The sequence below is a fragment of the Scleropages formosus genome, chromosome 3, assembly GCF_900964775.1.
Source record: "Scleropages formosus chromosome 3, fSclFor1.1, whole genome shotgun sequence".
In the NCBI taxonomy this organism is placed as follows: domain Eukaryota; kingdom Metazoa; phylum Chordata; class Actinopteri; order Osteoglossiformes; family Osteoglossidae; genus Scleropages; species Scleropages formosus.
In genome coordinates this window covers 16,857,524-16,884,525 of record NC_041808.1, presented here as the reverse complement: position 1 = coordinate 16,884,525, position 27,002 = coordinate 16,857,524, and the positions used below count along the sequence as shown (strand labels likewise).

Below are 27,002 nucleotides of genomic sequence, written 5' to 3'. Positions count from 1 at the left end.
ATGTCAGAACCCCACGGTTAAAACATCTCTTTACCCACAATGCTTCGCTTCAGCGGAGCTTTCATTTTTCATTTCACCTGCACAGAATCAAACTGACTTTTTACAGAAGTTTTACTAAATCTCAATTAATAAAGTGCAAGTACTGCACTTAAGTATCCTTCCTAGTACTGCACTTTGTCAGTCAACCATTTTCAGAACATTCTGCAAGTCGAAATCACATTTCTGCATAGAAACACAAAGATTATTGTGATGCCTCTTGCAACACAGTAATGAGGCTAGGCAATATGAGAAAAAGTTTTTTTTGAAAAATCTGAAATACACTGCAAAAAACCAAATTATTACATTCATCTACATTTAGTCTCATCTACAAAGTAGACACACACACACACACACTGTCTGACGCCGCTTCTCCCCGAGCGGGGTCACAGCGAACCGGAACCTAATCCAGCAACACAGGGCGCAAGGCTCGGGGGGGGGGGAGGGGACACACCCAGGATGGGACGCCAAGCTGTCACAAGGCACCCCAAGCAGGACTTGAACCCCAGACCCACCAGAGAGCAGAACCCGGCTAAACCTGCTGCGCCACCACGCCCCCCCGGACATTATATATTACACATTAAATGAATTTATATTAATTTCTTCCTAGGATTCTCTATATGATTGTTTAAGCAGACTCAGATTCACACTAAAGTAAAATATTAAGTTTTGCCTGACATTTAACAACCTTTTAAAAGGCAAACCAAAGGAAATAAAAAAAAAAAAAAACTAGTTAAATAGAAAGGAAGTGTGACCTAGACACATCAAACAGCAACAGATGGGCACTGGAAGCAGGGAGAAACGTGGGTCACAAACGCGTCCGCTCAGGACACCACTGGGACGGGCAAGTCAATTATTTACTTTAGAGCTGCAGAGTTCTGACCTCATAGCTCACCCTCCTCAAAGGAACCACTGCGACTCGGTCAACTTTCAGTCAACACACATGTAAGAGTGTCGGGGGAGAACAGAAGAATGTGAGAGAAAGCGTGTTCCTTCAAAATGGTGAAAACATGGTATCTAAACAAACCTGAATTTTGCATTGAGATTGTATACAAATATAAAAAAATACAAATAAAATTGCTTAAATACCGATCCCTGCATAGCACCCTTTAATAAGGTGTTAGCCCTGAACTGATACAGCAAGAACACTCTGCTGTATAGATGGGTAAATCACTGTAAAGTCTGATTATGTAACACTAAGTGCACCTAAACAAAGGTGTCAAAGAGTAATTTAATTTCTGCGGGAACTCAAATACTCAGCTGTGCCTGTACGGACGCAATCGTCGAGACTGACGGTGTGAACAGAGCGATGGGAAGGATCACGCAGCTCCTACACAGCAGGTAGGTGTCTGACCTGAGCAGATAAGCAGGGCTACATATGGATAAAGAAATGTGTGGGGAATTAGGTCTTTCCAACATGAATTCAGAAAACCAGCAGCACTGCAACTAAAAATGTAGGGAGGTCACAAGGACGCTCAACTTTAAGAACAAATGTGTGAAACAGTGTCTTTAAAAAGGGCAATAAATCAGTGTATCCTGACCAGTGTAGTTTAAGTATAGATGTTTACATTCACACTACTTCAAGGATGTTACTGCAGTGGCCAAAGGGCCAAAAGGACTCTGATTATTTGGAGGGGGGGGGAAAAAAAAAAAAAAAAAAAACTCCACTGTGATCCAGCTAATTGAATCCAGACTGAGTGCAACTCCTTAACAGTTTACAATTAACAGTTTACTATGAAATGAAAAGACTTAAGTGCGAAGGGAGCGTTAACATTCTGTGGACCAGACAGGAAGCAGAAAGTGAGGTTCCAAGAGACAAGGTGACGGTGCTGGCAAAGATTAAACACCATTTGGCAAACCCCCCGACAGCCTGCAGTGTGTGTGAAGTGGAAGGATTTTCTCCACAACTGAATGTCAAATTGAATGGCAGGGTGGTGAGGAGCTGAACTAAATCACTACCGGATCATCCACAGGCACTTCAGAAGAACATCACCAGCTGCCCGGGATCAACACACCAAGCTGGACCAAGACCACACAGCGAGCTGCTGAAGACACACCGAGACCCAAGACCGCAGACAACCACTTGGTGCTAAAAATATTACAGTGGCACACACACCATAGGAGATCCCTAACGTGTTTTCCTCCTGCAATTATGGGGACAATTTTGGTGCTGAGATTTATTCCTCCTTAATTTGCACTAATTGTAATTTTGCAAATTTGTAACTTTATGCCTTGTGTCTTCTTTCCTTATATCCTTAGAATTTATAATATATGTCTTAGGCTGCTGGGAGGATTCACAGAGTGAGAGTTAGTAAGAATTTCATTCATTGTATGGTGTAACAGACTTTACTGTACATATAATAAACTGAATCTTGAATTTGCATTGTGAGCCATACTGTTCCACTGCAAGAATCTGAAATAACATAATACGGCAAGGATTACAATATTTAATTCATTACAATATATCCACACCGTGAATGAAGAGATGAAGAAAAAAGATATCCAACAGATCCTGAATAGACAAGCAGGTGTCCTATAATACAGTACCGCAGGGGAGCGCTAAGATTCAAGCAAACTCACTGCATGCTGAAACTTAGTCAGAAGCGCGTGGAAAATGCAAATATGGGTAATAAGTGGATAACCTGGCTAATCCAGTAAACAAGAGCATGATCATTAGTGGGGATCTGAGCCAGAGAAAGTTCACGCTGCGCAACCACTACAGCCCGAACCACCGCGCCACCTGCTGGGCCGTTTATCAAAAGGAAACAAGCCAGGCCGCCGGTGCGAAGCCCACCTGCATGGCGAACACCCCCAGCTCCTGCGAGGACAGCTTCTCCATGTGCACGGCCGCGACCTGCGCCTCCTCCAGGATGGAGAACTCGTCCCCGCGGCAAAGCAGCGCGCAGCAAGTGAGCACGGCGAGCAGCAGCAGCGGCGGCGGCGGCGGCGGCAGAAAGGCGCCCCCGCGGACCCGCTGCCAGCTCGGAGCCGTGGACGGCGCGGGTCGGGGCGGAGACCCAGACCGAGACCGAGACCTCCGCAGCGCCATGATCATGATGATCCTCTCCCGGACTGAAAAAGCCCCGCGGGCGCAGAAACACCAACTTGTTATGGAAGTTCTCTGCCAAGTTGGCCGGGAGGAAGCGGCGCTGAGCTCGACGAGGGACGGAATCAGAGACTCGGCGGAGCAGCGCGCGCCACCATGGCGAAACACTCCAACAGTGCACGCGACGTCCTGATTGACTACACAACACACGGCAGCCGAACGCAAAGTCGGAGTCGGACCTGCAGATCCACAATGGGACTGAGCGGGAGCGCGCTCGGCGGGTGCGCACGAAGCAGCGGGATGGATTCCTGCGCAGGACTGGATCGGGAATAACCCGGAGGAACAATTAGTGCGAAGCGCTTACAAACTTATTAGAAAAGCATAAGGCTTTGAAATCAAAACTATTAAAAATAAGATTTTGACATTTTAGATCAGAATTAACCATGACTGAAAGCGATTTTTTGTTTTACTTAAATCTTTTCAAATGCCGTGTAGTTGAAGTTCGCGTTCTGTCAACAAAAAAGGAAAATTAACGAAAGTGCCGTAAATTAACAAAAACTCATTAATACAGTGTTGAAAGTTGAATTAACTGCCATTTGTCACGTTGTGTTGGTGGTGCCAATTATAATTTATTTTACGAAACGTTTTACGTGGCGTCAACTGCTGTATTTACGTTTTAAACCTTAGATATTATTTCTGAATTAGTTAAACGAAACGGGTTAAATTATTTGCCCAAAGGTCGCAAACATGGAGATTACTCGCAGTAACCTACCAACCTAAATGTAACTTCACATTCTCGAACATGACTATTTGACTAAATTAAATTTATATAAAAAAAAAGGCGCCAGAGACATATTCGCACAATTCTTACACAACGAAATAGGGTGAATTTAGTCGAAGGTTTCCAGCAATTTATCACTCAAGTGTTCATTTTGGTGAGGTGTAACTTGGGGATGGGCTGCACTGACTAACATGTCGGCCGTATGTCCGTTGTGAGGGAAGTAAAGGCCACTTCCTAGCAGTACTGAGTACATTTACTTCACTGTAACAAAGGTCTAGAGTAACTTAAAAGTGAAAAAAATGCGTACACCGTTTACCGGTGATATGTGACTTGGTGTGTTTTAGAACGGAGAAGTGCTGTATGGACTTGGACAAACATGGGTGGCTGCCTGATCACTGACTCGGTTTGCAAGGTGTGGATGCGGTTTATCGTTGCCTTCTTCCACACCTCTCTGGTCCGCGAGAGGAAATTCTGACAAACACGGCAAGAACGTGCAAATTCCACAGAGACTAAACCTATTTGATCCCACATCCAAACGCACAGCCCTCGAGCTGTAAGGCAGCTGCTCCACCTCCACCACCACGATGCCACTTATGACTCCACCTGCCAGGTCCAGACACTGCCCACTCGTTCCAGACATTTCCGTGTACCTTTATTCTTCTGGCAACGTGACGTACGTGTCAGACTCCACCACAGCGCTGCTCTCGGCCAACAAGGAATCTCACAACTACGGTCAAATGAAAGCAGACGCTGATCTGTGTACTGCAAACATTTATGTAGACTGCAGACTGTTCACTAAAGACTGCGGATTGTAAACCTCGCATGGTGGACTACAGACTCTAGACCATAGACCAGACCGTAAACTCCAAACTGCTGACTGCAAACTCCAGACCTCCGACTTTAGCCTCTACAGCTTGTAGACTGCAGAGCACAAAATGCAGACTTTAGACTCGACTGTAAAGCGGAGACTAAAGGCCAGTGATTGTGCACCAAAGGCCGAAGATTATAGACTCCATAAAGAAGACTGTCGGGTGCAGCTGATAACGTAGTAGTTACAGATGCTGCCTTTGAACCAGAAGGTTACAGGTTTGAATCCCACATCCAACTGTAGTACCTTTGATAAAGGTACTTACCCTGACTTGCTCCAGTAAAAATTACCCACCTGTATAAACAGGTAATTGTAAATAGCTTAATGTTGTTAGTCGCTTTAGAGAAAGCATCAGCTAATAAGCATTGACTGTCAGCTGTAGACTCTGGACTTCACACTACATTTACACTAAAGACTGCAGACTACAGCTGGAGTAGCTGACTGTACTTCCAGAAAAGGCTGTGCGAGAATTTCTGTGACCTGCTAGGTGAAACGCCATTTCAGCATCCAGTGTGTGCCCTTTCTGTATTACACCCAAAGAAAACACAGCCTTGTGTGCTGGAGGGGGTGGGTTCCTGACCTGTATGTGTCACGACAAGGGGGTTACCACATGTGCAAATCCACCAGACCACTTCCAAACTGCTCTGTGATGATGATGTATTGGAGTCAGTAACAGGGACAAGCCATTTATGCAAGGAAGCATGTGTTTACTTTTACTGATATTACTAAAGCAACAAGGTCTGGCAAAACACTACTGCTGCGAGGCAAATATTACAGTACGGTGCACTTTTTAAGCACATTTTCAGTTTCAGACAGATGTCTTCTATTACAATACTGGTTTTATTAGAAATGTTAAGGGGGTCTGCTCTGCGAAACAGCAAATTGCTCTGTGTAGGTGTTTAGTCTGAGGTAACGTTAAAGGAAAAAAGGGTAGTAAAATTGTTAGTTCTTTCCTTAAAAGTATAAATCAATGCCTACAGTGTTTTTAACAGATACTCCAATGGAATCTGTAACCATACCAAAAGAAAACCTGCCATCTTTGATTTGTAACTAGTTTTTTAGCAGACATCCTTGTCCAGGGTGACTTGCAATGCAAGAAACACTCCACCAAACTCCCTTCAATCATTCACCCATTTATACACCAGAGCAATATAACACACACTTATACATGTGCACACACTACAGGTAATCAAGAATCTCCAGCTGGCATATATTGAAGTGGAAATGTTCATTCCAACATTCTCAAAATGAGCTTCTAACTTTGGGCTAGACTGCAATGAACCCATCTTCTTCCAAAGTCCTTGCTCTGTGACCTGTTGTCCTACAATCAGAGGGCAATTCTATGGCTTCTCGCCGTGCAGCGCAAGCATGAATGAGATTGTGCGGCTGTAATGAATGAAATTACGATGCATTATGATACTTTTACAGTGTTTCATTTGCATAGTGAAGACACATTTACCAAATCGCCAACAAGCTGTCACCAATTATTGCTTTTCACTAAGGAGAAACAGAACTACTTTTACTTCACTTAGCTATCATTTATTTTTCTGGGCTATGCTTAGTCGGAGCCCACGGTGCGAGAGCTCAAGGATGGCTGGACATGTGGTGTGAATTTACAAGCCACACAGAGGTCCAGTTGGGTGGATTCCAACTCAAATCCTCTTCTTTCCACTGGGATTCTGTGTAAACAACACCACTCCATGCACAAACACAGGAGGTGTGCAGCCCGCTATCATGTGTTAAGTCAGTTTTATTGTGGATCTAGAGCAAACCTCGCACCCTGTCAGCTCTGTGGTACTCACCAGTTGATTTTTTTGCTCCAACATTATATATCATGGTTTTCGTTCCGTGAACTAGTTTCAGCTTCGTCTTTGATTCCGGCCTGTCAGAAAATATAGCACCTAATAAAAAAACGCAAGGGACAGCAGCTTTACACAAATAAATGCAAGAGAAATACATAATTTACCAAATAATCGTTTTTTTATTTCTACATACAGGACCATATGTAAAGCATGTAGTATGTATAAAAATATTAAATATTTTGTATAAATGTGAACCCGACTCAAACCTGGACTAAAGATTCTGTAGGATTTCCAGGAAAATTTGTTCAACAAAACTGTTTGTGATCTCAGAACTTACAGCCTTTTACTTTAGCAGAAGAATATTACCAAGTTAGCGGCCAAGTCTTAGTAGGAGAATTCAGCCAGGTGGTAAGCTATGGAGACTACATACAACTCATGCCCAGCTAAAATGATATAATTGAAAACTTAATGCTGCACACTTGGTCCAAATAACTTGAAAAAGAGCAACATGTTTTTTTTTTCTTTAAAAACCTGTCCCCTGGTTTTTGGTTTGGAACAATCAGCTCTAACCCTCATCCTGACCTCTTAAAAAACCCATCCTTTTCAATTTATCAAAAATGTAGCATGAGGAAAACATTAAAGAACCGTCCTCCCTTTCCAATATATGGTAATCGGAGCCTTCATTATACATTCAGCTCCAGCCTGCAGTTACTGGCAGAGAGCAACACTCAGCATTAATTCTTGCCTTTCCAGCTGCTTTATGCAGACGTGTGTATAGGACTCTGCTCCACATCCAGTATTTCACTACGTGTCCATCACACTGTTTGTAAGATGGAACCGGTGGATAGAAATCAAGTTTACTTGGATAAACTCAAACTGGTAGAAAGGACAGCCATCAGTCTAGGGTGCTACCTGAGCAAATACTTGTCTACATGACATTTAAGTCACACAGATGTCATTGTACTAAGCAGTCACAAGGTAATAGACAACTATGCAATAGTTATGGTGTCAGAATTAACATTCTGTCCAGTGAAATTTGACTGATCTTTGCTACCCTGATGTAGAGACTTGTAATTCTATGGAAGACATCCATCATCAATAACCGCTTGTCCTGAGCAGGGGCACAGCTTTACCAGGAACACTGAGAGCAAAGCGGAGAGGGGAGGGGACATAACGGGATGCCAGTTCGTCACAAGGCACCTCAAGCAGGGCATGAACCTAGACCTGCCACACAGCAGGCACCAGCTGAACCCGCCAAACCCGCCATGCCACCACCCTGCGGAGAACACAGCTCCATACCATTGGTTCTTTCATCTTCACTGGGTCTTGCACTTCCGCAGAGTACAGAAAAAGCTGAATCTGCATGCTGGCAATGGTGATCCATCTTGTGCAGTATGTACGTACAGCAGTCTGACAACTTGAGGCCTTAGCATGGGGAGACACAGTATATTCATGGAGTGGTAACAGACTTGGATTGCAGAAAAGCAACAACTGCCCTCTTGAAGGATCCAGGCAGAAGGAGAAAGGGTTTAATGCACAATCAGTCTGTGTGGCCTTTGTATGTTCTCCTTGTGTTTCCTCTGGGTGGCCTAAGTACATATTTAACCTGCTTACATGTATGTAGCATGTTCAAGTTGGCTGAACCACTTGGACACCACACAGTTAAATAATATGGAGACAATCAATTAATTTGGTTTAACTGCATTTGAAATCTGGGTGATAAATGACAGCTTCATCAAGCTGCAATTCTTGAAAGAACAGCAGATGCATCCATTCCTTCAGTTTGTCTACCTTTCTGCCTCATTGCTTCTTGCTGTTTGGACTTTTGATGACAAAATGAAATCAGAACGTTTTGCCAACAAAACCAACTAAGAAAGGGCAATGTAATGTAAAGAAATAAATATATAAGTGATAGCGTTTTTAATTTAGAAGTAAACAGTCAGCCTATTTCATTTGAATATCTGAGAAATTAAATAATACTTCATAACAGTACAGTGTCTTTCTGAATGTTGTGACCCACATGCACTTGAAACATATCTTCAGTGAACTTGCTCCTACAACAGGAACACAAAGAGGTTACATCACTTGAGACACCCTAGGACTCACTGGAATCTACAGTTTGACACAACTTCTATATGAACAAGACTCAGTTTAATTACTTCATTCTGACACAATCAAAATAATTACTCTTTTTTTGTCCAGCTGTGTTACAATCAGTTTCAACCAACTAACAGGTATTCTTTGAAACCAACTCTTCTATGAAGTCTGAAAACACTAAAGAAGGCAAACGCACTACTGACTTCAAATAAAAACTGTGAAGTCAGTCATAATAAAATAGAATGGATTTTAAAATTGTGTACAGGGTCATTCACAATTGTAAAACTGCCATTTTGTTTCAAGAATTAGTCTGGGCAAATGGAAATAACATGAGAATTATAACATAAAAATTTAGTAATTTCACAATTCAAGAACTATCACACACATTGTCTGAAAGCGCTTGTCCTGAGCAGGGTCACGGTGAGCTGGAGGCTAACCCGGAAGCACAGGGAGCAAGGCTGGAGAGGGAGGGGACACACCCCGCACAGGACGCCAGTCCGTCACAAGATACCCCAAGCGGGACTCAAACCCAGCGGAGAGCAGGACCGGCCAAGCCTGCTGAGCCGCTGCGCCACCGCACTCCCCTTCAATTTAAAAACTGCATTACATTTATAGTAAAATATATTATACTAAAATATTTATCTAAACCAACTTTATGACTAACCCTGCGATTTTTGATGGTGAAACTGAAATCCCAGGACTTGACACAAATGGATATAATTCGTATCACATTCAGGTGTGTGTGTGTGTGTGTGTGTGTGTGTGTGTGTGTGTGTGTGTGTGTGTGTGTGTGTGTGTGTGTGTGTGTGTGTGTGTGTGTGTGTGTGTGTGTGTGTGTGTGTGTGTGTGTGTGTGTGTGTTCGTTCGTTCTCTAGTGGGTCTGGGGTTCGAGTCCCGCTGGGGCTGCCTTGTGGCGGACTGGCATCCCGCCCTGGGTGTGTCCCCTCCAGCCTTACGCCCTGCATTACCGGGTAGGCTCCGGTTCCTCCCGACCCCATATGGGACAAGCGGTTCTGAAAGTGTGTGTGTGTATACAGTATATGTATATATAAAATGTTATATAGTAAACTTTATATAAACGACTTGTGCAAAATACCAAACAGAATTCCTATTGTTTTAGTACCCCCCCATTTGAAGCACTTCCCAAAACAGCTTGATTACACCTTAACGGGGTTATAAAACACTGCCTGGGAACATAACATAAGGGAACAATACCCATCTAAGGAAAATACCAGCAATTTGAACTTTTCTTGGTGGATGTAATGTCAACATCTAATCTGAAGTCTGATACCTCTGAATTACTCCATATTGCTATTGAAAATGCATAAAAAGAAAGCACTTGAAAGGCCTCCCTCTTTCACATGAAAGCTCCATCACTTGCATATTCCCTGTGCTTCATGGGAAGGAACACGCCTTCAGCAACGCTGCCCTAAAGTATATGCCCGTAGTCAAATCCAAAATTTAAAATCCAAAATAAAATAGAAATGAACCATGATCTTTTAACCTTAACTGATATGACCTTAACTCTGAAACTACCTGTGATCAGCTGCGCTCGGTGCTGTGTTACAACTAAGCCGTGCATGTGCGTTTCTGGAGGAGAGCTCATATTCTATTTCTCTGTCTCCTGCGCAAGCCCCCCGACGCCATCCGGTGCCCCAGGTGATTCCGATCCTGGCGGGTCCCACAACTGGAAGCAATCAGAGGTCTGCCTGCATCCAGAACAGACCAGCTCAGACTTAGTGGAGTTCAAAGCTTCTTCAAGAGAAGTCACCCCCTGCATGGGGCCCAACACACTGAAGCAGTTACAAAGCCATTTCAAGGAACTGCATGAGACACTCCCTTCTGCTCTTAGGAGGGTGCCTGGGGGTGGGGGATGTGGTACAAAAAGGTGCATATGGCTACTATAATAGTGAATTTTTGTGATCGGGATGATCATTGCTTGTAGATCATGATGAAATGTGTCACACTTGTATGTCACACTACACGTTCTGCTGCTCGACTAGTTCGGCTCCTAGAGGAAAGGCCCTCTCTTAACACCTCCCACAGGTGTTAATGAGTTTTTACATTATTTTACTAGAGACCAGAGAAAAGTTCAGCTACGTTCACTTGATACTGCTTTCGGTATTATTTGTCATAGCAAAAAAAATAACTTCTATACTTGCTGCTCTAGGATGTCCTTATTCATGTGATCTCAAGTAGAGTTTGTTTGACTATAATTAGGCATATCTGACACAGCTTTTAAAAACAATTGCCTGCATTTACAGGTGGTACAACAAGCAGTGCCAATGTCTCAGTGTACATGAGCTCAAGTCCAGTTCAATCTACATGGAGTTTGCATGTTCTCCATGTCTTTGCTTGGGTTTCCACCAGGTACTCTGGTTTCCTGCCACCATTCAAGGATGTGTTTCAAGTGAACTGGTGATGAACTAGGATCCTGTCTAGGGTGTATCCAAACTGTGGTATACACTGTATATTCCCAGACTACATGACCCTCACAAGTGGTTACAGATAGTCAGTGCATGACAGTTACATTTAGCAGATACTTTTCTCCAAAGAGAGGTTCTAATTATTTACCCCTTTAATACAGCTAAGTATTTTTTTTCTTACTGGAGAAATTTAGGGTAATTACCTTACGCAACAGTACTACACCCAGAGGTAGGGATCAAACCTGCTACCTTCAAATCCAGAGGCAGTACAGCTAACCACTACACTACCGGCTGTCCCTGTTCATAAACACTATATACTTATAAGTTATGTTTTCCGTTAAACACATAATAATGGTAACTTCTCAAGAGCACAGCACTGGTAAGGTGTGTGTGTGTGTGGTCCGCTGATATTAGCCATAGCCTTCACCTGCTGACTGTGCGCCAGAGTCCAGCGCCCCCTGCTGGCCGTCACATGGCACCACCGGCACTGACAGAATTTTAAAAGAGAAAAATACACGGACAAGGCTGAAGGCATACTGGGAAACACCGGAAACACGTGTCTTAACGTTACAGCTGAATACATTTTTTTTTTTTTTTTTTTACATCTTGTTAGAAAACACATTTCTGAATCAACCAGTATGGAGTAACAAACTTCCCAACAAGGGTTCGTCAGATTTTTACAACTGATTTTTATTTTTTTTTTTTTAAAGCTTAGAAAGAGATATTTGAAGTTCTTGCTTTATGATTCCGTCCGATATCTGCAGAATTTGTCCTTCTCTGACGAACCACACGTGTAGCTAACGCGTAACCCGCACATTGCGCAGTGCTGAGATTAACTGGAGAATGTTTGAGGAAGCAGTCTTAGAAATTATTAATCAAAAAAAGAAAAGCTTACAAAAACTATGAAAAATGAGAATGAGAAACTGACATGTATCCTTCCTTTGTTCCAAAACAAATGTTATTTTTCTGCTCTAGCGATCTCTGCCTTTTGGGAATTAAACCTGTTGTGCGCCACAGTAATAGTCGAGTGGTGCAGTGCTGCCCTCTTGTGGCCAACGCACTTCAATTGCGCTCTTAGTAGTTCAATGTTGTATAGAGTTTCATGTACTGTATTTTGCGGTCTGAAAAAATGTTTTCCATCAAACCCAGGATTTTTTTTTTTTTTTTTTAAATTCTCAAAGAAGACCACGTGCGGAAGGTGTAACCCCGCAAGCATGTCAATAAAAACTTTACTTGCACAAAAGGCGACTAAACAAATAGTTTTAAGCACTTTTGAAAGTACAAAAGGTACATGGACATGATGACGTTCGTGCCTCTTCTACCTTTTACCGTTTACTTCTCGTTAATTGCAGGAAACGCCGTCGAAAGGAACAGTCAACAAACTTGTCACGCGGCTCCACGGAGCTCGCTCGCGAGTACAGAACGCATAGAGCTCGCTGCGCGTGGGGTGACGTCAGCGTCACGAGATAAGATGATTGTTTTTGTTCCCCCCCCACTGCTGATTTTTAACAATACAGAATAAATAGAAATATGAATTCCAGGGGAATTTGTGTTAAATAATTAATATTTAGAAAAAGCTTGAATGAAGAGCATCACTCAGTCAGTGCTGTGGCGATTGTTACTCGAGGGCGCCCGCAGTGGTCGGAGCCGGAACTGACCCGAACATTATTGTGCCGCCATTGAAGCGACTGTGTGAGAGGGAGGGGGGGCTCTGCGGAGAAGCTCGGGTGTCGTTACTTATGCTCCCTCGGCCTCGGAGTGCAATTCTTCCGTTTATCCATTGTGTCTTTATTCTCCCCATCGATCCCCATCGCTGCTACACTAGTGAGAGCTTAGCAGTTTTAGCGGAGGTGAACGGGGCAGGCTGGCGGAGTGAGACACTCGATCAGCTTCTTTCTCATTCTCTTATCGACGGCCAGCATATCCAAGTAGTTAAAGAATGAAGTGAAATTATTGCCCACACGATCACTGGTCTTTCCAGAGCACATATGAGCAGCTCCGAAAACACATCACATGGCAAAAAGAGCAGTTTGTCTCAATATTTTTGTCAGTTTGCCTCAATTTTATTTCATTACATAACTAAGGGATTATGTAGTTTTCTGAACTGCTTAAGATAGAGTTTGCCTGGGTGAAAATGTATGCCTTAGAATATGCAAGACTGACATTGTTTACAGTGAAATATTTAAACAACATGCTCCAAAGCTTTGCCTGCTGAAATAAGAGCTGATTGGATTTACATACATGTGGGAAATGCATCTTCCTGCCAAGAGATTCCCAATGGAAGCTCAGTTTCGAAGTTTCACCCCTTTTCATTTAACAAGTGAAATTTTAGGCATTGTGGAATTATCACTAAAGGACAATATTTAAAGGGATAATTTAAGAATCACTATGGATATAATGTTTTCTGTGTTTTAATTCAATAAGTCTAAGCAGCATTGAGTTTATTTTAGCTTAATTTGCCCAAAACGAACTGTCGAGAGCCAAAGAATTTAGTTTCTTTCTTTTCCACTCATTATGGTTATGTGCTATTGAGTTGCCTCTAACTTTTGCTTGTAGCTGCAACAACAAATACAGCCTTGAATGTGTCTTTGAATTTTTTTAAAATAGTATTGAATATAATGCAATATCCTTTTTAACAAATACTACTCCATAAAAAAAGTTGAAAATTTTTTTTTTAGAATATCAGTGGGTTCTGAAAACTGTAACTAACAGGAGATTGGATGGGATCAAATACACACACACACATTTTCAGAACTGCTTGTCCCATACAGGGTCACGGAGCCAACCCGGTAACGCAGGGCGTAAGGGGAGGGGACACACCCAGGACGGGATGCCAGTCCGTCGCAAGGCACCCCAAGTGGGACTCGAACCCCAGACCCACCGGACAGCAGGACTGTGGGCCAACCCACTGCGCCACTGCACCCCCCAATGGGATCAAATAATATCAGTCAATTTTATTTAATCCAGGACAAAACAAGACCTCTGGACAAGCGCATTAAGAAGAATCCTGGCTGCCGTGTGGTGAAAACTGCTACTCTTTAGACGTGGTAATCATACAAACATTATTCCTTATATGAGCAACTAGGTTTCAGTATTGCCAGCCTCACATTTTACTGCAGTCACCAAGCTCTTTCTTTTAAACAATCATGGAGATGCTCCAGAGCAAAATGCAACAACATAAACTGACAGAAATACATAATTTAATTATTTTTGCCATGCAAACACTTCTGCAAACATCAGCCGACAAATATAAAATGGCATAATGGTCAATCAAACATAGATGCGGCAGAAATGTTGTAATTAGTACATAGAATTCAAAATACTATTGAGGAATATCCAAATATTGAAACGGTTAAGGCATTTGCAAAGTTTAGAAATGTTCACAGTCTATTTTAATGGGGGTGTAATATTTCTTCAACTGCAGTAAAGATTTAAGATAAAGCACAATTAAACCTGTATAACACTCCATAAAAGGTAGGCACACCAAAAAATATCAAACATCATTCACTAGAAATGTTTTGATCATATTCCAAAATCATCAGTAATAAACAACATATTTTTAGGACAAAAAAACCTAAAATTTTCCACTTGATATAAACTCCCTGAAATGACTATTGCACCAAAAACTGGATGTTATAAAAAGACCTGTGCATCATGTTTGTACAAGCAACTTCCAACAAGGAAATAACTGCTTATTTGTATAGAAGTTGTTATTCTTTAAATTAAAAACTATTGTACATTATTCATGGACCTTTTGTAAAGCTTTGATATCAATTAAAAAGTAGAAATAATAACAAAGAGACACAGGTAATTCTTCTTTACATTCACAGCAACTCAACATGTATTTCAGAGGTGCTTTCACCAGTAAAAATGTAAAGAAATAAATATTGTCAGTGTGCAGAACAAAAACGATTATTGAATAATTAATGAAAATGTATGTTGAAAATGAATTAGTTTCTGTACGGAAATTTGCAGTGCTGTAATAATATCTATTGAAGGCACAATTCATCCAATTTATAGTTTAACAACCTATAGGAGAAACAAAATGATTCGGTCATGAAGAGGCTAAAAGGATCATAACTGCACATCTTTCATTGCATATTATGCTTACAAATGTAAACACTCGTGAAAGAATAGCCTAGTTTGACAGTTTAATACACAGAAGGGTTTAACTTTCTGTTTCACACAGTATGGAACATTACTCAAGAGAGGAGAAATAGGAAAAAATAATTCACAAAAGCAGTAGAGAGCTTTTTTTTTTTTTTTTTTCCAGCTGGCAGCCCCTGATGTTACGTGAACAGGATAACAACTTGTCCATATGTATTTCTCAGTGTACGGAGTTAAAGTTAAACCTAACTAGAGTATAGTGGGTCACCGCAAGTGGATGTGCGATAGTGAGGCTGTTTTCATCCTATTTTTTGCAACATCCGCATTTCAAATATTTACTCATAATCTAGCCTTTATACATAAAAAAAGAAGGTAAACAAAATAATTTTAACAATAACAATAAATTTTAAAGTACAAAAGTATTTACAGGTCAGCAGTGACCATGGATTCAGTGTACATGTGTCTACTGCAGTCCACCGGCAGGGCGTTGGGTCCATCTGCGGAGCTGTCTAGGCCATGTGTCCGAGTGTGACCACCCGGAAGGGTGGAGAGGGGAACACAATGTGCCAAAAGGGGCGTGTTAGCCTCATGGGTGGAGCCTGTGGAGGGGACGCTGGTCACGTGACCCGTACTCGTGGAGCCGCTAGCGCTGCTGGGAGAGCGGCTCTTTGGAGGTGGGCAGTGCTGGGGCCCACGGGGCACTAGCCCACCTCGCGCCTGGAGGTGCGTATAACCTGGGGTTATTTGATACCCGCTAACGGGGATGAACCTCGGGCCCTGGGGGCCAGGCCCTGCCAGGAAGGCAGTGGTATGAGCCGATGGCAGAGCCTGGGCTGAACGCATGTAGCCGGCACACTGGGGGCCTCCACCGCTGCTAATGGAGCTGGCACTCAGAGATGTGGTCTGTGTGGTGCTGTGGCCACCGGAGGGCGAGGCGGAGCTGGTGAGAGAAGGAGGGCCTTGCCACGCTCGCAGACGCGCATGTAGCTCTGTAAAGCGAGGCCGTCGAGCGGGACTCTCGTGCCAACACTCCGCCATCATGGCATACACGTGAGCGGGGCAGTCCTCTGGGCGAGGTAGCAGCTGCCGCCCACGCACCATCTCCATCACCTCTTGGTTGCTGAAGCCGTAGTAGGGCTGCAGGCCAAAGCTGAAGATTTCCCACAGCAACACGCCAAAGGCCCAGATGTCCGAGTCGGTGGAAAACCTTCCATAAGCTATAGCTTCTGGAGGCATCCAGCGCACTGGCACCATAGACTTGGGCTGTATACGGCAATAGTCACAAGAGTACGTCTCTTGGGCCAGCCCCAGGTCCGAAATCTTGATGTGCAGCTGTTCTCCCACAAGCACGTTGCGTGCAGCCAGGTCCTTATGGACAAAGTGTCGGCCAGACAGGTACTCCATACCAGCAGCCACTTGGACAGCCAGATGCAGGAAGTCAGTGCGGTCCAGGCTGGAGTGTGGCATGCTGTCATTGTGGGCGCTGCCCCCAACATCAGAGTGTGGGGATCGCAGGGTGAGAAACTCGTGCAGGTCTCCCCAGCCGGGCAGCTCGAAGAGCATGCAGACAGGCGGCTCCTGGGTGACCACACCCAGCAGGCAAACCACATTGGGGTGCTGGAGCTCGGCCACACGCGACACCTCCTGCTGGAACTCACCCCACAGCTGTGGGCTTGACACCTCCTTCAGGGTTTTTATGGCCACCAGCTCAGCATGCTCCATCCCTGGCAGATATAGGTGACCCTTGTAGATGTTTCCAAAGGAGCACTGTCCAAGTTCCTCCATGAAGCGCACTGCGGACAGGGGCAGCTCCTTTGCCTTGTTCTGGGACAGAAGAAATTCATGCGGGAGTCACTTTACTTCTCCCGTTAAAAGATACAGCATTACACAAAAGCATGCAAATGTCATCACATTTTTACCATGATTTTACATGTTCTGTCTGTATCAGTCGTACAATTTAATTCTGCTTCTGCTACCAGTGCAAACTCTGAATGCAAAATGAGTCTTTATGCAGATTACACATGACTTTATCTGCAAAGCCCAAGTCTTCACTGCTGCATTGAAAAAACTACCAAAATGACAAGTAATGCCTTCAAACAGATTTCAGTGCAGGATCTCACCGATAACATTCAAATGGAGGACAACACGACCTCACTGTTGTGGGCTCTTTATCTCAGTCGACTTGTACGAACGTGTCTAAATGCCACAGCAGCATCTTCTCGATTCAGCAACAGAACAACGGAAGACAAGGAAAAGACCAGTTCCCTCATGGGATGCATTCTTGCAATGCGAACAAATAACTCTTATCCTCCTAAAGCCCAAATGGTTCTTCAGCATGAGCAGTGCTTCAAAAATTTATTGAAGAAATAGCTGTCAGTACTACACCAGCATCATTTCAGAACCGCAAAGTACTGCTGACACCTAACTATTCTGTACTGCATAGTATTTCTTACCAGTGAAAATTAAATCTGGATTTAAATGATGTATTGAAAGTTTCTGAAGGACAGCGGGTAGTGTAGTGGTTAGAGCTTATGCTTTTGGCCCCAAAAGGTCACCGGTTCAAACCCTACCTGTAGTATCCTTGAGCAAGGTACTTTAAATTGCTCCAGTAAAATTACCCAGCTGTATGAATGGGTAAATTAATGTAGGTACCTTAGCATTGTAAGTTGCTTTGGAGAAAGGCATCAGCTAAATGAATAAATGTAAACTCTTGATTTTGGACACTGGTCACTACGCCTCAGATTTATGTGGGACAATGCTGTTTGCCCCACGCTAAAAAGGCTGTACTACTAAAATGCAAGTGTCACGCCCCCTCCATCAGCACACTGACAACACCTCCATCAGAATCTAATCAAAGGGCATAGTATAAAGGGAAGACACGACAGCTCCACCGATGTGGATCCTCATCCTGAGACACTGCAATGCTCCAAGCTTCTTTGGTTTCCTTGCCCGTCTTCCCTGATTTTGGACCTCTTGCTTTGCCTTAATGACCCCGAGTCTGTGTATCCCCCTTCGATGATGATTGACGTTCGACCGACCGTCGCCTGGACCCTGACTACTTGCTTGCCTGCCCTTTCTGCTGCTTAAAGGAACGAACCTGCACCTGAGTCCTTCGCTCTTTCATACCAAACATCATGACAGCAAGGCGCAACACAAAGTATGTGTTCTTTCATTGTTCACAATACGACAGTGAAAAAAACCTTTCTATAATTTTCTTTTCAGAAAAGACAAATGTTCATAACCTGATATTTTACTGCCTTTTTGGATAATGTATTTAAAATTTTAATAATTTTTTTAAAGCTGACATTAGATGGAACTGAAGTCCTATGCATACAAATTTGGAGGAGACCTCAGTCAGAGTATTAAAGACAGCCAATGATGGAACATGGCAAAAATAACATGAACTATGGTAGAGACCACAGTCTGCAGGCAAATCAGGCCTCAAAGGCAAGGGACAGATGTTACGAATTACGACCCTAAATGGACTCTTATTCTTGCCCGCACAGTTATTCTTAGCGGTGACCCTTAAGTGACCTGCAGCCCGTGAGTGACCTGGAGCTGGATCTGTCTCCTCCCAGGCATACTCACGAACAGGAACAGGTTAATGAATTTAACAGACACTCCCGGTATACTTCTTAGTCTACAAATTGGTAGATTTACGACAATTGTGCAAAAAAAAAAAAAAAAAACCACTTGAAATCTCTATAAGGATTTAAAGATAACATGATATTGAAGGTTCCCAAAGAGTTCAAGCTGCTGACAGTCATGTGTAAGAAGAAAACGCAAAAAAATAAAACGGTGAGGTTTACTCGGCACATCTGAGCTCACGGTTAATCTAATCTAAACAGAATTGGACATAAAGACATTATTTACAGCGCAACTGTGATTACAGCTGAATGGTGGAGGAACATCTTCCTCACGCTCCAGGTAACACAGTGGTTAGCCTTGCAATCGAGGGAACCATGAATCCAACCCCCTGCTGTAGCACCCTTAAGCAATTGCTCCAGTAAAAATGACCCACATGTATAAATGGAAAAATAATTGCGAGCAACCTAACATCGCACGCTGCTTCCGAGAGAAGCGTCTGCAAAATAATAAACTTCAGTTCCCGTGAGAATCCAAATCCTTGCTGAGATGTGCTGTGACTCCAAAAGGAGATCAGCAGCACTGTAACTACAGAAGCAAATTAGTGTGTTGCAGTCACCTTGGGCTTGTAGCTGTTGAACATGGACATCTCCCGCACAGGTTTGGGCCGGCGAGAAGCAGCCGGGCTCGAGATCTTCTGGCTGTTGCGGCAAACGCAGACGACGAGGAGGAGCAGGCTGATGGCCAGGGGGATGACCACGCTGGGGATGAGGATGTAGAGGATCTCGGCGCTGCCACCAGTACCGCCGTGGCTCTCGTGTGAGTCTGAAGGAGACACACACATGCAGGCAGCGGTTCAAGTCTGCCCATGGGCATGAGAACAACTGCACATCTGTCATGTTCTGGATTTTCATGTCTTGTCATGAACTAATTCAACGTCATAACGAAATGTTAGCAGATGTTCTTTTTTGGAGAAGGAACAAAGGAAATCTAATTAGTATGGAGCAGTACTGCTCTTTTCATTCTTTACATCATTTGCCAGACACTTTTCTCCAAATCAGTGGACATAGTGTACGTTGGAAAAGTGGCACCTCTGGCAAAGTGTCTGGCAAATTATGTAAATGTGTATTTTCACCTAGGGTGACTGACAATGTTAGATATACTACGTACAGTGAGTCACTCACCGACAGTACACAAGTAGAAGACAATCTCATTCACACGCATAAGGGGGGGGTGAGGATATGTCCGAAGAAACTGGCCTGACATAACAGTGGGGGGGAAAGGAAAAAAAAAAAAAAAAAAACACTGCAACTCCAGTTATGTCTTCTATATAACCTTATATTTACCCAGAATTGTACAACTCCTCCCATGATGTCACTGGGACAGTAAAGATCCCAGAGTTTGTAACCCCACCCATGATGAAACTGAGATGGTTAAATAAAAAAAAAAAACAGCATGTGACTCCACCCTTGATGTGTTAGGATTTCAGCTGTGTGTTTCTGGGTGGTCTGAGAAGTCTCCTCAGCAGTATAAATCCGGTCGTCACCGTGGGGCTCCTCACCACACACTGGGATGTCGCAGAGCTCCATGCGCACGTTCTCATCCAAGGTCAGGCACCAGGGTGCCACCTGCTTGTTGCCTGGATTGCGGCAGTAGGAGTGGCCGCCGTTGAGTTCAGGGTAGCGGACGGCCACATAGCTGTGGCTGTGGGGGTACTGCGAGTTCCAAGGTTGGCACTGGAGGCCTGACTTGGTTACGCTCACTGTGCCTCTGTAGTCAGCACCGCTGCTGTTGAAGCACCTGTGGTCTGAGAAGAGGGGTAGCGGTCAAACAGAGCAGTGCTTCGACCATGCGAAAAATATTAGGTTCCCGGAGCGCAGCTCGATCGTGAAGATGGAAATAACGTTATTTTGTGATTCCCTACATACATAGGAGAATAATCAACTATCCCCCATCTTTGTATTACTTGGGGAAGAACTGTTGTGCAAAGGACTCAGTATTTTATATAAGGGCTACAGCCACTTTTCAAATAAATATTTAATTTAAAACACTTGCTACAAAGTGTGGGGGTGTGGTGGTGCAGTGGGTTTGGCCTGTACCCGCTCTCTGGTGGGTCTGGGGTTCGAGTCCTGCTTGGGGTGCTTTGCAACAGACTGGTGTCCTGTCCTGGGTGTGTCCCCTCCCCCTCCAGCCTTATGCCCTGTGTTGCTGGGCTAGGCTCTGGTTCACCGTGACCCCACTTGGAACAAGTGGTTTCAGTGTGTGTGTGTGTGTGTGTACTTGCTACAAACAGTGAGCACAGAAACTGCATGTTACTAATTCACTTTGAAGTGCTAAAACAATGTACATTTTTTTATTTTTGACTGTACAAAAAAATATGCCAGTCGTGTATATTTATTCAGTTAAACACAGGTGCGGAAAATTTAATGGGTTTATCGCAGGCAAGAAAAATTTTGCATTTTTGTAATATGTGTTTTCTCCAAAGTGATTTATATTTACAATGCTAAGCTATTTACAATTATTTACTGATTTATACAGCTGGGCAATTTTACTGGAGCAATTTAGGGTAATTACCTCACTCAACAGTACTACAGCTAGAGGTCAGATTTGAACCTCTGACCTTCAGGGCTAAAGGCAGTGGCACTGACCACATACCAGCTGCCCACCCGTAAACTCACTGTCACATGTTACAATTGAGAGCAAGAGATCTAAGAAGTTTTGTGGCATTTGATAACATGTAGATTTTCATTAATGAAGTAAACAGGCATTCCTGACAACAGATAGAGTGTAGTCAGACTTCCTAAAGCTGATTGCCCAGATACTTGTGAATGTGCACATGGATGCAGACAGACTGAAGTGCAGCTCCTACTCTTGTTGATGGGCTCCGGCATGGGGATGCCAATCCTCATGCAGTTGGCTGCCTGCGGGCTGTCCGACGCTGGCAGGTCCTCGCAGTTGGGCAGCTTGAGGTGCTTGAGGATGACAGGGTTTGAGCGGGCAATGATGTACTCTGTTTTGCACAGGTCATTCTCCAGGATCTCACACTCGTCCCGGCACAAGTCACGGGGCCGGTCGGTGCCCGAACTCCTGTCGCATGCCGGGAAGGCGAAGTGGCACAGCGAAGGGATGGCAAACTGTGAGCAGCGGTCTGAGAGGTGGTTCGAAGTGCCGATCATGGTGAAAGCCGCTGGTGGTTCATTGGGGAGAGCAAAAGAAACAGTGCAGGCTTCAGCACAAATTTTCTTTACGATAACCAAATTGCACTAACTTATTCATATTTCGACTGAACTCATTACTCATTAGCAGCCCTTATTACAATCAATACAGAGGCTATACATCGAACAGCTACAGAAGAGGTCATCTTGGTCTGACCACACATCATGAAACCTAGTCTGAGGGTCTGCTTTCCATGAGATAAGGCACCTGGTACAGTAAATTACATTTACAGTACTTTTACATTTATTTGTCCAGCTGAGGCATTTCACCAAAATGACTTAAAATGACTCTCTTATTCATACAAATGGGCAGTGTTCACTAGGGCAATCCAGAGTAAGTACTCTGCTCAAGACTATTACGCTAGCAGGTGGAGTTCAAACCTGAGTGATTCGAGTGGAAGGCAGCAGTAACCACTCTGCCACCTGCTACCTCTTAATCATGAAACATTGTCCGTGTAGGTGTGAGAAAAAAAGATGGTCCTCAACTACCAGGTCCTTTTCCACGACAAATTATTTACCAACATGGGTAAATGTCTGGTAATCTGGGGTAATCTCTACATTGGCCACCTGTGGCTATATGTGTCAAATCCAAGACTCTGGTTACAGCCTACAGCATGGTCAAATGACTATCACCTTGACACCTACAGAACTTGATTCATCTCTACACCCCAGCAAGAGTGTTGTGCTGCTCTATCTCTGATTGCTTGGAGGTTCCTTCTGACAAGGGCCAAAAATCTAAACCTGGGAAGGTCTCACTCTTGGAACCAATGTGGGAGAATGGACTGCCTCTGTTCCTCAGAAATGCTCAATCCCTATCAGCATTCAAGAAGGGTTTCAAAGGGGTCTGTGAATTAGTCTCAACACATGCTAATTTTTTTATCCACCTACAGTCCTATTGATATGTAATTTCAACAGGCAACAACTGGCATATATGCACTCTGAAAGGTGTGGTATCAAACAAACAACAACAATCATTTACATTTATCTGATGCTTTTCTCCAAAGCAACTTACAATTATTTACCCATTTATACAGCAGGGTAATTTTACTGGAGCAATTCAGGGTAAGTACCTTGCTCAAGAGTACTTCAGCCAGAGGTGAGGCTCAAACCTGCAACCTTTGGGTCCAAAGGTAGTTGTTCTAACCACTACGCTACCAGCTGTCCCAATCATGTGTATGTATCTAAGCCCTCTGTTACGGGATGCACCTTTGTTTACGCCATGCTGTACATCCCTTTGGAGAAAAGTGTCTGCCAAATGCAGATATGTAAATGTCAATGTAAAATCATGGACCAAGATACATGATGGGAACGATGCTTGTAGCCATAAACTGTATGCCCTCTGCGGTAGCTACGCTCATGAATGCTTTATTTCAAAAAGCAAAAGTACGGGCAAATTGTTCAGCTTCAGAAGGATATTAAAAAAATGTGAAGCGTGTTCTCATGTGTCAGATGAACTGAACTACTGGGAACACGTGAAAGACAAGGCACAGGACTTGAGGTGACATACCTGTAATTTGGGTCTCGATCTCGCCCTGCATCTGAAGGGTGTCCACAAAGATGCTGCGGTTGCCGATGAAGCGAGCACAGGCAATGCCCCTGTACGGCTGGCAGAATCCCTCCTCATCACTGCAAGCAACACCAAAAATGGTTTAAAAAAAACAAAAAGTGCACTTGTGACTAGAAGGCTGCAGGTTCAGTTCATGCTACTGCAATATTTAGTTGTAGAAACAAGATTGATGTGTTATAACTTTGTGTCTCAGGAGCCTCTACTAATTAACTAAATAATAATAACAGTACAAACTATTTTCACATCAGGACCATCCAGCTCTGGTCCTCAAGAGCAGCAGGCTGTGTTGGGTTTAAACTAGTCCCAACTCTAATCTACTGAAGCGGTTAACTGGATATTATTTCACTCCTGCAGGTATAAGAAGTGCTAACCAAGCACTAACTGAAAAGTATTCTGTAAAACCTGGACAGATCATTCTCCTGGACAGCTGGTAGCATAGGGGTTAGGGCTGTTGTCTTTGGATCCAAAGGTCGTGGATATAAATCTTACCTCTGGCTGTAGTCCCCTCAAGCATCGTACTTACCCTAAATTGCTCCAGTAAAATTACCCGGCTGTATAAATTGACAAATAATTTTAACCACAACACTGTAAGTGGCTTTGGAGAAAAGCCACTTACAGTGAATAAATGTAGAGCTGGAGAACCTCAAAATCCAGGGCTGTGCACTAATTTGACAATTTTCATGATGGCCACTAGGGAGCAGTACAGGTCACCATGTGGTGGGGTAAGGCACCATGGGTCAGAAGGAAGCGCAGTACCATTCTTCCCATTAGATTGAATCTAAAAAAGGTCCACCACCAGCCCACGTTCAGTCATTTTCAGTGTATATTTCCCAAAGATGCATCTAATTCCCTGTAATCCGAAACACATGAAGTAATTTTCCATTATGCATAGACCAACAGACAGACATATGTGCAGAAACATTACTATAAGTCAGTCATGTAAATTTATAGCTTCACACACACCTTTAAGTCGCAAAGAAAAAGCAACCTAAAATCTATTACCTGAAATCTCATTTCACTCAGTAAAGCACTCCTACGTGAGGAAGCCTCCTCTTTTCAGTACAACAGGTGGGCTTGGATGGTAACAGCCTCAAACCGTGTCTGAGTGCGGTACAAGGGTGAGTCAGTGCTGAGAACGTGAAAGGCGTAGCGACGGAAACAGAGGTGCCCTCTCATTAATACACACACACACACATTAAGACCAATTTGAGTGAGGCACCCAGTACATTACAAAATCCAAACGCAATCTGCACACACAGAAATAAGTTTCCAAAGTCAAGAAACACACCCACAAGCTACAGCATAACACAGAATGAAGGCCACGAACAAATCGGAAAATGAAAAGCAGGAGACTTAAGGATGTTGCGGCTTTACAGCTGTTATATATGGCACCTAATCAATTATCTAATTACCCAACTAGCAACGGCAACACACCGCTGCTTCTGAACTGATCTATGGGACAGCGCGATCCATTGGTCACCGTGCCGTTACGGAGGGGTCAGTGAGGGGTCAGCAGGAGTGTAAGGACCTGCAGACACCATTAGTGTCTGCACAGAAAATGCCCCCATACACTGAAGCCTTCAGAGAAGACTTGTTATTTACATTTTACAGCGATGATGAAGCGCTGCTCGGTGAACCCATTGATCAGGCAACTGGTGCCCAGGAAAAGTGTGAAAACGTGTGTAAGGTATCACACTGCACTGTCAACATCACACAGAATATCACATAAGAAGCAACATGTAATCTGAACCATAAACATTTACATTTCTTCATTTAGCAGACGCTTTTCTCCAAAGCGACGTAGAGAGAAAATACAATTTGTGCATTAGGACAAAGAGACATAGTTGCAGGCATGTGATTCTTAAGTAAACCTAGTTTGTTCCTTTCCACTTTATGGACTGAGGTTCATCACACGAGTAGGTGCCTAAAACTCAAAACAGACCAATGCTGATCGCCTTCCTACAAAATTTAAAAAAAAAAAAAAGTACACAATATAATGACATTAACATCATCAAAAGCACAAAAAGTAGTTTTACGCTAATGTAATGCACACACTGTATTTTCTATTTAAAGAATTAGCGTATTAAAAACCAAACAATTGGAGAGGCCCGATTCTACACTGGGAGGATCGATGCTCCGCTATGCCGCTTGTGCGTCAGAGAGGAATGTATTTCAGGGAGGGTACCGCTGGAGCCGACCGTGGGACTGAGGAGCAGAGGACAAATGACAAGGCGGAACACGCAAATCTGCCCTGCAGCAGCAAATTGCTACCCTTGCTCAGCCAGAAGCCAGCGCCGTCCGCTCTATGTAGTTGGAGTAGAGAAGCCAAGGGTTGCGAGCAGAAATAACGTTCGCGGTGACTATCTGAGTAAACAGGGCAGTCATTCCGAACATCACGTACAAGAACTTCAAACTTCCAAAGGACTGTTTATTTTATCCATGTTTGATAACTAAGAAATTGTTTTGTCACTATTTCCAAAACGTTAAACACCAAAACGATGACAATTTACATTAAAAATTAATAAAAAAAATTAGTAAATACAAATAATACTACGTTCAAAGTTTAGCTTGACAGTTTTATGGCCTGGATCAAAGTTTCCTTAAATCCCGGCTTAGCTCTAGAAACTCACAATTTTCATCTTTTCCCTCCTCTTTTATCAATTCTTAGAAGACACAACTGACCGAATTCACCACGTCTCACTTCCAACCGCGAAAAGCTTTGAAAACTGGCTTGTCGAGGCTAATTTCGTGTTAATTCAACAGCTACCTTGCAGCGAAAAGTAGAGCTGAACTGTGTTGAAATCAGACAAATTGCAGAATAAGAACTGGCACAGTAATTTCAACATTATGGGCTTACGCGAGAATGTTGAATGGAATATTCCACTCGAACGATTTTGGCAGGATGGGTTGCCATCCTGTGTGGGTCTGCAAGCTAATACTGCTCCAAATGAGATACATTTTGCCTACTTACATGCTGCCGATGCAGCTGACCTGAGAGCTAAATATTGTTACTACGGTAGTTTTACTTTATTTTTTCATTTTAATTATGGTGCATTCTGGGGCAACGGTACAGCTGGAGATGATGGGGAGCAGTAAGAGGCTGGAGCAGTTTTCCCCGAAATCACTACATGGTAACTGACAACTTCCTTGGGAGTAGGGATGCTGTTGAGATTCCTTTCATAATTCTGTTTGGATTTGATATTTCTCCCTTGCATTTCTGTTGTGATTTCTACATTATAGACCCGACATAATATCCATCCATCGTCAACAACCGCTTGTGCCGAGCAAGGCTGCGGAAAGCTGGAGCCTTGCCCGGCAACACAGGGTGCAGGGCCAAGGGGAGGAGGGGACGCACCCAGGACAGGATGCCAGTCCGTCGCAAGGCACCCCAAGCAGGGCTCAAACCCCAGACCCGCCACACAGCGGGCACCGGCTGAACTCCCCCCTCCCCAACATAGTATGACCGATTCAA

The 27,002-nt window shown here is 43.6% G+C and overlaps 2 protein-coding genes and 1 long non-coding RNA gene across 3 annotated transcripts in view; all 3 read right to left on the bottom strand.

The window, feature by feature from the left end:
* The window catches only part of LOC108934919 (VWFA and cache domain-containing protein 1-like), a 50,463-nt gene extending 45,960 nt beyond the window's left edge, over nt 1–4,503 (bottom strand). Inside the window, exons 1-2 of the mRNA XM_029250150.1 lie at nt 4,401–4,503; nt 2,831–3,108 (exon numbers count right to left, since the gene is read on the bottom strand). Of these exons, the coding sequence (XP_029105983.1) occupies nt 2,831–3,108; nt 4,401–4,503 (381 nt within the window). The remainder of the gene's footprint in view (nt 1–2,830; nt 3,109–4,400) is intronic.
* A 5,488-nt stretch (nt 4,504–9,991) lies between these two features.
* LOC108934920 (uncharacterized) lies at nt 9,992–12,464 on the bottom strand. The gene is made up of 3 exons (XR_001966173.2): nt 12,379–12,464; nt 11,484–11,543; nt 9,992–10,339 (listed from the first exon to the last, which is right to left on the bottom strand). It is a non-coding gene; the product is annotated as an uncharacterized LOC108934920 (long non-coding RNA).
* A 2,872-nt stretch (nt 12,465–15,336) lies between these two features.
* LOC108934994 (inactive tyrosine-protein kinase transmembrane receptor ROR1-like) overlaps nt 15,337–27,002 on the bottom strand; it is a 65,212-nt gene continuing 53,546 nt past the window's right edge. Inside the window, exons 5-9 of the mRNA XM_029250561.1 lie at nt 23,471–23,589; nt 21,618–21,935; nt 20,310–20,555; nt 19,368–19,573; nt 15,337–16,987 (exon numbers count right to left, since the gene is read on the bottom strand). Coding sequence (XP_029106394.1) covers nt 15,587–16,987; nt 19,368–19,573; nt 20,310–20,555; nt 21,618–21,935; nt 23,471–23,589 — 2,290 coding nt within the window. The 3' untranslated portion in view covers nt 15,337–15,586. The remainder of the gene's footprint in view (nt 16,988–19,367; nt 19,574–20,309; nt 20,556–21,617; nt 21,936–23,470; nt 23,590–27,002) is intronic.